The 15,805-nt window shown below is 43.8% G+C and overlaps 1 protein-coding gene across 1 annotated transcript in view; it reads left to right on the top strand.

Annotated features, from left to right (window-relative positions):
* The window catches only part of LOC311239603 (atrial natriuretic peptide receptor 1), a gene marked incomplete at both ends in the record, with an annotated part of 83,160 nt that extends 71,431 nt beyond the window's left edge, over window positions 1–11,729 (top strand). The window contains one exon of the mRNA XM_084327973.1: window positions 11,721–11,729. Coding sequence (XP_084184099.1) covers window positions 11,721–11,729 — 9 coding nt within the window. The remainder of the gene's footprint in view (window positions 1–11,720) is intronic.
* Between the last annotated feature and the right edge of the window lie 4,076 nt (window positions 11,730–15,805).

Here is a 15,805-nt window from a genome sequence, read left to right as displayed (position 1 = left end):
CCGATAGCATATTACTCTAGAGCTCTTTCGCCGGTAGAGCAGGGTCTGCCACCTTGTTATCAGGCCCTGGCCGCAGCACATTTGATGTATGAGAAGGCAACGGCCGTGACAATGGGATATGACATTTGCATTTGGACACATCACAAATTGGCAAACTTGATTGAAAGAGGCAAATTTGTTCTGACCAGCCAACGGCAACAGGCTTACATGAGGCTCCTGCAGTACTCGGACGTTACGATAAAAACATGCCACGGCAGTAACCCGGCGGATCTGGTACCACTCCCGAGCGAGGGTCAACCGCATGAGTGCGAGGTGGAGGTACAGGCTTTCGTGAAACTCCGTCCTGATTTGGGAGTCGACCCGCTCGCATAGCAGAACTCTCACTTTTTGTGGATGGGTCCTGCTATCGGGAGGGGGAAAATTTAAGGTCAGGATACGCCGTCGTACAGTGCAAACCTAACGGAGAAACACTAACAAGAAAGGCCGGACAATGCATGCAACCATGTTCGGCCCAGCTTGCAGAACTAATAGCACTAACAGAAGCATGCATAATAGCTAAAGATCGCACGGTTAACATCTTTACAGACTCTGCTTATGCGCATGGCGTATGCCACCTATTCGCGGCCATTTGGAAGGCAAGAGGCTTTAAGAAATCGGACGGCTCACCGATCCTTCACCACAAGCAGGTTGTGGCGCTTATTCAGGCTGTAAAGTTGCCCAAAAGCATTGCTATCGTAAAGTGCCAGGCACACAGAAAAGACCTGTCTTTTGTGACGACGGGAAACAACGCGGCGGACGAGGCCGCGAAGGCGGCGGCTGCGGTGCCGTCCACGGCTGTTTTGATGTTTGCGGCCGAACTGACGACTGAGGTAACTGAGGATAATTTGAGTGATCTTCAGGACTCAGCCACGCAGGCCGAGAAACAGTCGTGGACGGAGAGGGGGGCTGTAAGGGGGGCAGATGGTCTGTGGAGGAGTCATAACGGTTTGATAGTCGCCTCCATCGATCTTCTGTCCTTGGTGATACCTGAGGCTCATGGTGTTGATCACTGTGGAAGAGCAGAGACCCTGAAACGAATCACGAAAATGGGATTTTGGTCCCCAAAGCTTCAGGCACAAATTGACGTTACACTAGCCAGGTGTTTAACATGCTTACAGGGCAATGTGCGCAAAGGAGTACCGACAGTGGCGGCTTACACACCCCTCCCTGAGGGACCATTCAGACATCTGATTATGGACTACACAGATTAGGGAGGGGGTAGGCACCCCGAACCTCTAGTCTGTAACAGGCGGCAGTGGGCTCGCAAGAGTCTGGGCGCACGTTAAACACAATCCATATAGTGCTGGGGAGAAACTGAAGGCCCTCGTGCGTAACGAGGTATGCATTAACATACCACTGTGGAACCGTCTAGTCGGCCCAGGAAACGTCGCACGTAAGTTGGTGTGGGCACTGGGTGGTACGTGGACGACAGTCCACACCTAGGAGCAGGGCGGTGCACCGGAAGGGGCACAGCTCCTGCCGTGAACAGGCAAGGCTGGCGAAAACGGTCAATATTTCCATGCCCGGAGCAAGCGGGGTGGGGACAAGACCGTCGGTTTCTAAACTGAGTGGCTGATAGGTACTACGGACAGTCAGCCGCTTGGGGTCCTGACTTGATGACGGACTATGAGGTCGCTATCGACTGGGTCGCCAGCCGGTTGGGAGAGCGTTATGACCCTGTTTATAGTCACAGACACGCGGGATGTGGGACCGTGAGTGACTGGACAACAGTGGCATGAATGCACCTGGCTCAATGTACAGTCAGGCCACAGTAACCTTACTAACCGATACAGGGTTAGTAGGCGAGTTGTGCTTCTGTGATCAGCGGGTTTGAAAAGAACCACTGGGAAGCAGAAGGGTAAGGGGTGTCAATTCAGAGGAATCTGGATTGTCTCTCCTAAGGTTGGAAAGGGACCCAGCCTTAAACTGCACCTGAAGGTAAAATAAGGGGACTGCTTCCGTTCATGAGAGGAGACCTTACCGCCGGAAGTGGAGACCTGCATCTCTGTTGGGGGAGAGGGGTCGACGTCGGACAAGGCAGTCCTAAGAAAGGAGCTGGTTGTTGCGTCGTAGCGGACTGCCTAAACCTTACGGGGAGAGGTGCATCTAAGTAGGGGAAGGAGTGCATCCGAACGGGAGGAGGGTACTCTTAACTGGAAGGAGGTTAAAAGGGTCAAAGCGATGATAACGCCAGTGCAGGGCAAACGATACCTCCTGGTAGTAGAAGACTGCTTTAGTCGCTGGATTGAGGCCATTCCATCTAAACACAAGAACGCGGACACAGTGATCAAGTTCCTGTGTCGCGAGGTCATTCCGAGATTTGGAATTCCCACGATATTACAAAGCGATAATGGCCGCGAGTTCATCGACAAGGTGGTTAAAGGGCTGATGCAGAAATTAAGTATAAAACAGCGCCTTTCCTGTGTCTATAGTCCCGGGTCGCAGGGAAAGGTGGAAAGGGCCAATCTGGTCATTAAAAACAAACTGCTGAAAATCTGTATGCAAACTAAGCTTAACTGGATTGATGCTTTGCCACTTGCTCTGATGGCTATTAGAAGCAGCGTAAACCGCCAAACACAGCTAACACCGCATGAAATGCTTACAGGCCGCAGCATGCCAGCACCGCCATTTAGACACCTGGCTAGGGGCCCGGCATTAGATATTTTTGAGCAAGATCTGAAAAATATCTTCAGCAAGTGACTAAAATACATGAAGCTGTGTTTCGACAGGAGCAGAGAAAGGAGAAAAAGGGGGTGAAGGAGGCGGAGAAGGAAGCCACCAAACCGAGGCTGATCCCTGGGGACCTGGTCTTCGTAAAGGTCCACAAGAGAAAGTGGTCATCACCACGGAGAGAGGGCCCGTACGAGGTGATCCGATCGACTGGAACGGCAGTCCAAGTCAAAGGATCAACGACCTGGTTCCACTTCAATCACTGCATAAAGGCCAGCGGCGATCTCTTGGGGGATACAATCGATCGCAGTTATGCAGAACCCGACATGGAGGGCCCGAGACGGCAACTGGAAGGTGCAGTGCCTGCTGATGCTCCCGCAGATGTTGGCAGCAGTGTGCAGACGGTCGGCCGGGCGCAACGACGTCATTGAGAACCGTCACGGTCGACCCGTCCTTGAGGATGACGGGTTTGAGTGGGTAGGAGTCCCACGGGGTCCGGCTCAGGCTCAAGTACCGGCAGGCTTTCATGACCAGGCTCAGAATCAGGCGCCCCCTCTGCCCCCCATCGAGGAAGGGGGGGAGAAGGTAAGACTACAACCAAAAGGGGTGTTTCCCGGAGGACCGCAAGGGCATGTTTTTGATTTTGACCATTCCCCCGTTACAGGCGGGGATACTTACCATTATACTAACGAGGATCGGGTTGTGGGGGTAGATAGGAGGGTTGAGCCTGTCCCGAACCAGGCACAGGGGACAGGGGTGAGGGGAAAAAGGGAGATCAAGGACGCTGAGTCGGAAGAGGTGGGGGGACAGGATATGTTCCAGAGGACAGCCGGAACGTTGAGGGACTCAGTGGGCTCACTCTGGGCCAGGTTGAGGGGTTTGCTTCCTTCCGGGGAACAAGATGGGGGCGACTATGACTATGACGAGGAAGACCCGGAGGCTGACCCGATGTATAGGGCGGCTTTAGGGAATGAGTGGTTTAAGTGGGTCCAGTACACGAGCGCGCAGAATCAGATAGAGGATTGTTATGTCTGCTCCAAGGCACGTCCGGATAGGCTGCTGGTGAAGGGCACGAAGTTCAGTTGGGCTCAGTGTGACAGGGACGCAGAGGCATGGGAGGGGCCCCATAATAGTCGCCCTTGGTGCGAGGCAGAGTGTTTGGGGTTTCTCGGCTCTAGTCGTTTTAAGGCGGCAGGAAACGTCACGGATTTCAAGGATGTCACTATGCGGGAACGTTGTAGGAAATTGGATGTACGTGTGCAGGGGGTAGCGACGGGGTTGCCAATACCCAGAGGTGTCAAACTATGGCTGACCAAGGATTTCGAGTGCTTGCAAAAGGAGGGGACCCGGGACGTAGGGGAGGTGGCAGAGGGGCGGTGCACTACTATTTGGAGCATCACGACTAACTGCACGAAAGAAGGAAAGTGTGGACACGGGGTCGTGTTAAAGGGAGTGGATACCAACCCACGGCCTGTAGCTTGCCCTTTTCATGTCCAGGATATGGCACTGGCGGACCAATACTGGCTCTGCGGCGGTAGGAGGTTGAGGAATACACTTCCTTTAGATTGGTCAGGTAGATGTGCCCGGGTTCAGGCGATCATGCCAATGGTGGTCCTACCATTATCAGTGACGGAAGGACCTTCTGAGTCTCCTATCTCTCGAACGAAGCATAGCTACAAGGCAGACCCAAGGGTGTATCTGGACAGCATAGGACAGCCAAGGGGCATTCCAGCCGAGTTCATGGCTAAGAATGAGATTGCGGCAGGGTTTGAGTCTATTCTGCCATGGATATCGGTCAATAAGAACACCGGGTGGATCAACTATTTGTTTTACAATCAGCAGCGGTATCTCAACTACACCGAGGAGGCGTTGGATGCAATGGGGGACCAGATGCACGCGACCAGTACGGTGGCGTGGCAGAATAGACAGGCTCTGAACTGGTTAATGGCGGAGAAGGGTGGAGTCTGTTCCATGTTTGGACAGTACTGCTGCACATTCATTCCGACGAATGTGGGGCCAGGGGGAAAGTTCTCCGAGGCCATGGCTAAGCTGAAGGATTTGAGGGAGGAGTTGAGGGGGAATTCTGGCCGGAATGAAGAATGGTGGGGGAGTGGGGTGTTGGAAAGATTGGGACAGTGGGGAAGCATAGTGATGCAGACGGGGATATCCATTGGGGTGGCAGGGTTGATATTGGTTCTCCTTTTCTGTTGTGGTATGCCTCTCTTGGGTAGGCTGGTAACTTCACACGTAACGAGCCGAATGCTGATGGTGGGACAGGAAGGGATTGAGCCACAAATCGGGCCATGCCCTCAGCTTTATGCTGCCTTAGAGGGAGACGAGGGGATAGAGGATTAGGGGTATGGTGAGGTAGGGACATTTTCTTTTTGTTGGTTCAGTTTTGTTTGTTTTATTCCTTTAACTAGGCGTATGGTGAGGAAGGGACATTTTCTTTCTGTTTGGTTCAGTTTTGTTTGTTTTATCCCTTTTACTTCAAAAAAAAAAAAAAAAAAAAAAAAACATGTAAAGGTTTTTTGAAGACATTTTGTATTGGTTCTTTCCTTTAAGAGTGACGGGGGATGGTCTGAGTGATGGTTTATTTTTTTATTATTTTTGTTTATTTTACTCATGGTCCTGGTCAAACCGGAATGGGAAGGGGCATCGGTATGGAATGGTACGGAGTGTCGGTTCTGAGCCTGAGGAAGCATTGAGAAGAAGTGTTCTGGGGATCGGTTCTGGGGACTGAAGGGACAAAGGGGGGGGCTAACGCAGTGGGCAAGATGGGCACCTCCCATCGAAGATGGGGGGACACGTGGTGAGGTCGGTACCAGCGCCTCCCGTCCAGGCATGGGGACATGCTTCTACGGGGACTGGAGGTGTGGCGTGGTGGTTGCTGTATTGGCAAAATGTGACTTTTGGCAATATGGTGAGGAGACTATGGCGTGGGCATGGAAGGGGGGCTGAGCGATGGACACTAGGTCTCAATGTTATGGAAGAGACAATGTCATTTTTTTTGGGGGAGGGATGTTCTATGTTTAGTTCTGACGGTCAACTTCTCCTTTCCCTGATGAGAGTCGCGGTTTCCGGCCGGAACTGTGGCTCATTTGGTAAGCGGTGGAGGTTGGGGGATTTGTCTGTCAGGTTAGGATTATAAGTTGGGGTGTTTTTTTTTATGTTTTATTATTACTCTTGTTTTGAGCGGTTTTGTGTTTATTGTGAGAACGGTAGTCAGCCTTTGTTGGTCCGTTAGGGGTCCAGTGAATGAAGTAAGCGTTCTTGTTTAGTTAGACATTTAAAATGTATTAGGTTTCTCGTTTAGTTAGACGTTCACATTTTCTTGGTTATATGATTTGGGTGGGACTAGGGATAGCCCCAAATGGGGGAATGTTGGGGAAAATGTGTATATGAGGTGAACTAGTTTAATATGGGTCAACTAAGCAGTGCTGAAAGACGGTCTGGCTGACGTTCTTAAAACAACTTGGACAGATGGACATTTCAGTACGGCACGTTGTGTGCTTGTAATCTCGTACATCATATCGCTTTCATATCTTGTTCTTTTATCTCTTTCATACACACACAAACCTCACTAATCTGAACTCTCTCTTTCACACACACACATATACTCTTTCACATTCACACACACACACACACTCATTTTCACATTCACACACACACATATACTCTTTCACACTCACACACACACACTCATTTTCTCTTTCACTAATCTTGACTCCAGACTCCAGCTTTGTCTCAGGACGATAAACCTTTAGACTTATCTTCTGTTTTTATTCTCTCTTCTATGTTAAATCTATGTGTCATCTTAATGTACGTCATGTCATATCTGAGATAATATGTTACGTCATCATATCTGTCATGTCGGGGCAGGGCTGGGAAGGTATTATCTGGGGGAACGGGGGGTTGGGGAGTCAGAGTGTTTTCCTTCAACTGTGGTGACCGTCTACTGAGCCATAGCTTTTGCTGTTAAAACTTCTTTTCCTAAATAAATTACCTACTTGTTAAAATTGGAAATATCGTCTCCTGCTGTGTTAAACAACCATCAGCCACAACACTATCAATGTGCAAATACACTGCCTGGTAGAGCTCGGGTACAGGGCAATGGCTGAAAAATACATGCAACCTGGGAGAGTGTAACGCGGTCGTCGAGCCCTATGAATTCCATTACTTTTCATGTGATCACCTTAGCCTTCTCACCACACTACCTACCACACTACAACAGACGGTTAGTGTGGTAGTGAAAGGTTAACCTTCTGTAGTGTGGTAGTGAAAGGGTTAAGCAAGATCGGGCTGAAAATAGTGACTTAGTGAATACACTATATATTAGTGATGTGGAATAGGCTACTGTAATGGCATTGGTTATGTTACTAGTTGTCTAACCAGTGTAATGCGGGCTATATTGTTGTCATGTGATACGAGTCATGCATGTGTGCACAGAAGATTTAAGAGGTCCTTTACACTCCTGGGCCCCGTTCCCCGTACCTGGATAACTGAGTTAGCCGGATAATTTCCAGTCAAGCCTGACTTAAGCCAGACCTTCCCATTCCCCGACGCGCGATTGTCCAAATCACCATGACAACAGATCAAAAAGTTTGAGCCTGGTCGGGAGCAGGGTTAACTTCAGTTAGCCGGATGAACCATGGCCACGCCCCCGCAAATAAATGACAGCTCGCTTCCTGAAATGATTCTCACAGTCTAGATCCCATTATACCATTCTGAATTATGTTTCTGTGCTTCGTTTTCCTAGAGGGGGCTTCTGAAATGTATAATAATAGAACTAAATGCTGATAATAAATCATATTGAGCCTATAGATTTACTTTGTCCTAAATAAAATAATGCACGTCATATACAGCGCTCGGAGTCGCGATACACGCTGCATGTGGTTATTTTAATAACGGCGCATTGCAAATGTGAATCCCGCGGGGATATTTTTAATGAATGAAACCGAATCGGCCGTTTGGCTCTGATTAGTTTCATATATTCTCCGCTGTAGATTTGCTTAACGGAGCGCCTGGATTGTGTTTCATTCAAGCATAAAATTGAAGTGTCTATGCGTGGATTGTGGATTTTGTGTGATATTGTAACTGGGATTAAAATGTCTGATGAGATGCGCTGTTTGACGGATTTGAGAAATTGAATGAGCCGTTGACGTCACATTAATGCATTTGAGAATAAAGAGATAAAACTTCATTCAAAAGAAAAAATATTCTAAACACGGGTCTCTCATCCATTAATGGATAAACAATGAATCTATCCCGTCTGGCACAGTGGCGCAGCGGTAGTGCTCAATCCTGGCAACCGGGCGACCCGTGTTCGAAACCCGCGTTTCCAATATAATTTTTTGGAATATAATATTAATGATTATACGCAAAAGTAGCCTAGTTTTAAGTTAAAATATTATAAATCTACATGCATTGAGGATGTCATTCTTTATATAGCTCTCAACGTGCACCAAATTGAATTATTCCTACATTGCAAAAAGAAGGAAAAGACTAGGATTCGAACCCGGGCCGTCTGCGTGAAAGTCAAAAGCAGAAACCGTTACACCACAGTGCAGATAAGTAAAAGATCCACCATACATCAATCAATGGGTAAGAGAGCCGTATCCTTATTCTGTATAACAGTTTAACTAATTATTTTCGCTAGCAAAGATCTCATTTGATTATTCAATCCATAAACCTACTGCCAGCAGGCAAGTTTAAAGAAATATAATCTGATTGATTGAGGTAATGAGGGACTTAAAATTAGCCTATAGATAACGCATTTAACTTGTCGGCGAGGCGATTGAGCCGTACTGCAATCTGTTAATAAAGTTTTAAATCAATTAATCAATCAATGCCGTTAGAAAATCAGGATCTCTGCTATCGATACGTGCTGGCTTTTCAACTGAAGCGGCCGCGTGCACTTATCCTGGGTCTCAAGTCTGGTTCGAGTTAACGAGACTGAATCCACCTTCGAGGAACAGGAAAATCCCGGCTTCAAACATCGGGTTAATTGAATCTGGATAATGGGACTCTTGATCGACTTAGTTGAACCAGGTACGGGGAATAGGGCCCTGTGCCTTTGGTGATCAGGTTGAAGTCATCTTACGTACTTGAAAATGTTGATGTTGTTGTTGTTGTTGTTGTTGTGAGCAAGCACCAAGCCAGATTCCTTGTAAGAGAGAGATTTGTATGCATAATGTGTCAGACTTTATAAGGGATTATAGCCACGCCCCTTTTAGTTTGATTGATTGTGCATCCACACCTTTTGGGCTTCTCTGATTGGTCGAGGATTCAAGGAGGCGGAACTTCCGGTTTAGGAGGGGAGGGACATCCGGTTTCGGAAGAGGAGGAGTTTTCAGATTTTTTTTTTCAAAATAAAAGTTAATTTTTTTTTCAAAATATATATATATATTTTTTTCAGAATAAACATTTCAGAATAAACATTTCACAATGTATGTGTAGGGGATGTAAGAATAAGTGTCTATCTTCAGAATAAATGTATGTGGACATAAATAAACATTTCAAATGTGTGTGGGGGAATTAAGAATAAGTGTATGTGTTCAGAATGTGTGTGTGCGTGTGCGTGTGTGTTTTCCTGGATAAATGTGTGTGTGTGTGAGTGTGTTCAGAAAATGGTTGCATGGAGGATTAGGCGTCGGTTACACCTTTCGTATCATTTTCGTATCGTCGTCATATGCGTATCGCCGCGACGTTGTGCGCCTCGAGTCACACTTTCGTTTTTTTTCCGTTTTTGTCACCCGAGCACACTGATGTAGTACACTGCCAAAGCAGTAGGTGGCAGTAGGTGGCAAACATGAAGGCAATTTCAACCAATCAGAACTTGAATGTGCCTGCAAAGCAAATGTCAACAAGGCGGCCACCATCTTTTGCCTAGTTACCCAATGCAGCAATTCTTTTTCAGCAAAGCCTAATAAAAGTGCAATAAACAAAACGGATACATTCACTGTGTGTTCTGCCTGTCATTTGTTGATGAAACAAAACTAACATCAACACAAGTGACCACCAAGAGCGGATAGTTTAGTCTAAAAAAAGATCGGTAGCATTGTTAGCTGCATGCTAATGTCAATGGAGTATGCCATTATAACAATATAGCATTGTGGCTAGAAGCTAACGTTAGCTCACGCTACTTAGCCAGCACCAAAACTGATGATATCACGAGCTATCAGTAGTTAGATAACATTAGAGACAACGCTGTGTGTATTAAACAAAGGTGAATAGATGACTGGGCCATTTTGTTTAATGCTTGTTAAGTTGAAAGAGGAGCTCTGAGCTAACAGGGTCTGAATCCTGATAGCTCACGTTAGCCAGCTGCTCATGCAATCGGTAATGCTAGCAGAATGAATGGATGTAAACTTTATTTAACATATTGCATATGGGTACAATACAATACGGCTCAATACAAACAATTGTTAAGGGAATGCAGACTGTTGTAGCTGGGGTCCTTATAACAATAACTTGACAACACATGGTAGCTGAAGCTATTTGGGACACGGAGCTATGTCCCAAACACACACACTGTTGTCACCGGAAGGGCACGCAGATGGTATCTACTGCGCATGGGCGTTTTCGCAACAACGGCGCCGTGCTGACTACACGCTGTTGTCGATTCGTTTTTTTTGCGTATCTCCAAACGCAAACACAATTTTGCGTTTCAGCCGTATCCACAAAAAAACGCCAAAAAACGCATTTCTGTGTAATAGGGACATCAAACGTCGTCAAAAACGTATAAAAAAACGCCAGGAATACACTAGTCTAACCATGGCCTTAGAATGTGTGTGTGTGTGTGTGTGTGTGTGTGTGTGTGTGTGTGTGTGTGCGTGTGTGTGTGTGTGTGTGTGTGTGTGTGTAGGGGAATTAAGAAAAATACAATGTGTGTTCAGCAGTGGCGTCGTTAGCCCTGGGCTTCCGGGGCTTTAGCCCCGGATGTTTTTCTCCTAGCCCCGGATCTAAAAAAAAAAAAAAAAAAAAAAAACGTTTGTTAGTGTTTGGTATTTTTTGTTGGTTTTTAGTACTTTTAAACATTTTTAGTAAGTAGTTTTCATTTGATCCTATAATTTTTTCATTCACCGATTTGTGGACTTTTTTTTTAGTTTCCCGAAAGGCGCCTTATAAATCAAATGCATTATTATTATTATTATTATTATTATTATTATTATTATTATTATTATTATTATTATTATTATTATTATTATTATTATTATTATTATTATTATTATTATTATTATTATTATTATTATTATTATTATTATTATTATCATCATCATCCAGGAGGGAAAAGACACTTTGGATAGTAGGGACTGCATCTCTGCCTGTCCTGACCAGGAAAAACTGTAAAGACTAGAGATGAACTGTTTATTTATTTTGTACATAGGCTGTGCATATGTTTGTTTGTTTGTTTATTTGCTTATGTGTATGATTCTTAACTGTGTTTTTATTTTGTTATTGGTGTATATGTGTATGTATGTACAGTATATGTATATATATTATATATATATATATATATATATATATATATATATATATATATATATATATATATATATATATATATATATATATATATATATATATATATATATATATATATATATATATATATATATATGTATATATATGTGTATATATGTATATTTGTACTCCTGTTGGGGCTTCTTGGACCAGATCAATGTTTTATCTGGCTAAATAAATAAATAAATAAGAAACTGATGATTTGGTCCTGTTAACTTTGAATGTTCTATGGGGACTGCCCAGATCCCTCTCATGGACCTGGACCTCACTTTGAGAACCTCTAATGATTCTAGTTATTCAGTATTCATTTCTAATTACTCTAAAATTGCGTATTTCTGTGTAAAAAAAAAAAGAGGGTTACCCCCCCTCCACCCCCCCGGGCTGAAGCCCCCAATGTTTTCTAACCCTAAAAACGCCCCTGGTGTTCAGAATAAAGTTTCAGAATAAGTGTCTGTGTTCTACATGATTCCTCTGTGTGTGTGTAGGGGAATTAAGACAAATACAATATTCCTCTGTGTATGGCTGCCTAGTTATAGTTGAAAGTGGGGGTGCAATTTTTTTATTTTTAAATTAATTTTTTTTATTTTTATTTAAAAAAAAATTTGGGACAGGCAAGGGGTGGTTTGGAGGGGGTCAGGCACGGCCCCCTCCACGGCCGATTTTTTTTTAATTTAATTAACCTGTACGTGCAATTTCCTGCAATATAGAGCCTTCAATCTTGACCAATAAAGCTGCTCTTTTCTCTATAAAACTCAGTTTATATTGCAGTATGATAGCCAATTACTATAATAATAATATATTAATATATATATATACTGATATATTGATTTTTCGCTCATTTATTTTTATTAAATCAATCTCCTTTCAAATAGGCCACGTTTTTAATAAGAAAGAGAAAAAAGATATATTTCCATTACCTGTAACTCTTGTGTCTCTTTCTCTCCTTCTCTGCCTCCTCCCTGAGTCTGCAATGCACAGTCATGACATCGATCTCCAAAAAAAAAGTTAAAAAAAAAGAGAAAAAAATTAAAAAAATCTTTTTGAGGCCGCGGCCGTCGTTAATCCGGCCCTGCTCGTCTGCCATATAGATAGCGAACGTATTTTGCAAACGAAGTCATGTCATCCAGCTGACACCATTATCTAGATAATATGACAACGTTAGCTAGCGGCTAACGACAAAGTTATATTATTATTATTATTTATTAGAGGATTTATTTTACGGTATGACCAGATGGCATTTCGGACCGTGAAACACTTTTATTGTATTGCGTGGTAGAAGTTCTACCACTCAATAGTAAAGACATGTCTAACATAATAGGTTGTTTGAACAACTTACTTAGTGGAAAAGCCTGCTGTTGTGCCTAAAGTGTTCACGCTGACTGGCCACCACCTTATTCACCTGGAGGCTGCAGCGCTGTGCGGAGTGTGTGCCGCGGCTCCACTCTGTCTGCTGGGGGGTGGGAGGCACTGGATCAAACCAAAATGGGCAGGGGGGTGTCGCAATCTTTGGAAATTTAAAAACTTGCTATTAAGTGTCATTGCGTATTATTAATTTGATTGAAATTACGTAGTTATGGTTAGATAAGATTTGTATATTGGGGGGGGGCATATCATATTTTTCATATGATCAAAAAGTGAGGGAGCAAAGGGACACGTTTGCTCCCCCAAGTTCAATACTGGTGGAGCACCTGCTTCGAATGCTCCATTATGTAGGCGTCTATGCCTCTGTGTGAGTGTAGGGGAATATTTTTAAGAAAAATACAATGTGTGTTTTCTTAAAACCCCAAAATGCTTTCTTCGAAGTGGTTGCTCAATAGCCTCTCTGTCAGTTTATTGTTTCTGAGTAGACTGCATCACCACTCTGAAGGCTGTCTCCCCCTCTGAAGGCTGAAATGTCAAGCTGTGAGTCCTCAATCTGTTTCTCAATAGATTGGTTCTGAAGTGACACTCCTCCAACGCTGTCATGAAGGAGGGTGGCCAACCTGAAAATTATGGCACACCCCCTGGTGAGTGGATAACAAAGTATCCAGCTCCTGTCAAGCGGTGTCATATATTTATGACTAGTTCCCCTTTTTTGCTGGATGCATGTCTTGTCCGAGGCTAATAGATTTACGACAGGGTGTTTATAGGAACACAAAAAGCTTACGCTTCAGAGGTGTGTGTGTGATTATATGGTTACCCCTAGCGATCAGAGGTGTTAGAGCGAGCCATGGTCGGTTCTAGGTGGGATGTGTCTCTGCCGTTCTGAGACCCCTAATGTTTTTACAGAAGGCCAGACTGTATCTTTGATACGACATTCTGCTAGAGTGATAAAGAGATTCAGAGGTGTCCAGGGGGGTTGCTCTCACGTCCTTAATATCTTAGTTATAATAAGAGGAAGTATGTCAACAGCAGCACAGCTTACAGAGACCGTAGAAGGCGTGACTACGGTAGATCTCTCAGAATGTGATCAAAGCAGTATTATATCGGTAGATACCATTAATAGGTTACTAATATGGGCAAGCCTTGGAGGGATGTGCATAGGGAGCATTATAGGTGTATGTATGTGTCTATGGAAGGTGTGCGATATTACGCGTGACATAAATGTGGGCGTTGTATAAAAAAAAAAAAGCTATATATTTAGAATGGACCCTTTCAGATAGTCCTCGAGCATAATGGCAGACAATATATGTACACCCGTTATACACACAGCGGACAGACTTGCTCGTATTAAGGTGAAGTGGATTCCCAGGCTGTTTCGGTTCTGCTCTGCTTCAGAACCTGTTGGTTAGTACTCTGCGTTGTCTCAATACTTTAAAGCTGGGAATCACTTCTCTTCAAACTGACTGAGCAGGCCGAAAGGCAGAAGGAATTAAGGAGGAAAACTAGTTTAACAGTTGTTTAATAAGAGAGAAAGAGTGTATACAAATTACAATAAGAAGATGCTATGGTTGTTGATCACAAACACTATGCCGTAAGATGATAACAACCAGCTAATATTACAGTATAAAGATAAATTGTTGCTGGTCTTTGTTGTCCTGGCTGACAAAACAAAGCAGTCTGTTTTCAGTATAAAGCTGGTCTTTGTTGTCCTGGCTGACAAAACAAAGCAGTCTGTTTTCAGTATAAAGCAGGTCTTTGTTGTCCTGGCTGACAAAACAAAGCAGTTGGTTTTCCCTCCAAAAAGTCCTTTTGTTCTCGTTCTGCCTTGGTGTTGATGGTGGAGATGGTAGGTGAGGTCCTGTCCTGTGTGGGTTTGGTTGGTTCCAGAGTGTTCTTCGGTTCTTTCTGTGTCCTCTCCCACCATCACACACCCCTTATTATAGTCCAGGCCGTGTCTCGGAGTTGATGACATCATCACATTGATTGCTCCAATCACAAGCCAGCTAATCTTGTATTTGAAAAATAGGGGTTTGGCATATAGGCCAAACCCTCTTCTCAGTTACTGCAAAAAGAGGCTGTCTTTAACCCTCTACCTTAATCAAAGTTTAAACATTGCATCATTTTCATTTCCTTATATCTTTTACTTAAACACATTACTTGACTTGTTAGTACTTTGATGTACCTCAAGATATATTGATTACCTAAACACAGATATATTTCTTTATTACTAAGTCTGTTTGACTTTTAGAACATATATCTAATCATTCTGTTAGCTTAATAGAATACATTTCAATACCATATAGAAAGAAATCTAATCATTCTGTTAGCTTAATAGAATACATTTTAATATTGAACATTTATTGAAAATAGCACAGACACATTAACTAATTGTAGACATTTTAGTATGACCAAACACTAATTATATTTTAACTTACTTATTCAAATTACTATTTAACAATATACTAGGAAATAGTTAGTTTGGAGATCTCCTGTGTGAGTGTGTGTGTGTGTGTGTGTGTGTGTGTCTCTGTGTGTGTCTCTGTGTGTGTGTGTGTGTGTGTGTGAATGTGTATTCGAAAATGTGTGTGTGTGATTATGTGTGTGTGTCTGTCTGTGTCCCCAGGCCGTCTTTGATGTAACAGTTGTTTCCTTTTAACCTCATCATTGTGTGTGTGTGTGTGTGTGTGTGTGTGTGGATGTGTATGTGAAAATGTGTGTGTGAGTGTATGTGTGTGTGTGAGTATGTGAGTGTCTGTGTGTGTGACAGGATACTCCAGCGAGATAACATGTCTAGGTGACCTTTTGTTCTTCGTTTGATCTTCCCCCTAAAGGGAAGGAGTCTTACCCCAGCTGCCACTATGCCATTGTCACCCCAGGAGGGCATTTGCACAATCAGTCTTATTTAACCACACACACACAAATCTATGAATTATTGTTTTGAGGCCTAAATATTTCCACACATTAGTTAATCATGAGTCTATGTTTGGGAATTTACTACAGTTCCCCACTCGGATAGTTTACCTATCCTTAATATGTCAAACATAGATATCAATCTCTACACACTACTATCTAGATAACACTTAAGACATTTTAAATCATATTAGGATAAAATATATATCTGATTTGTCACACTCAGATCCTAAAATTCAAATTAGCCATTTCAGTTTTTGTGCAGTCTTTAATACTTGTTCTCGTACCAAGATCAATA

This window comes from Notolepis coatsorum, assembly GCF_963971535.1.
Source record: "Notolepis coatsorum genome assembly, chromosome: 1".
Classification (NCBI taxonomy): Eukaryota; Metazoa; Chordata; class Actinopteri; order Aulopiformes; family Paralepididae; genus Notolepis; species Notolepis coatsorum.
Note: the sequence above shows the minus strand (reverse complement) of the source record. Positions and strands in the feature narration are given on the sequence as shown.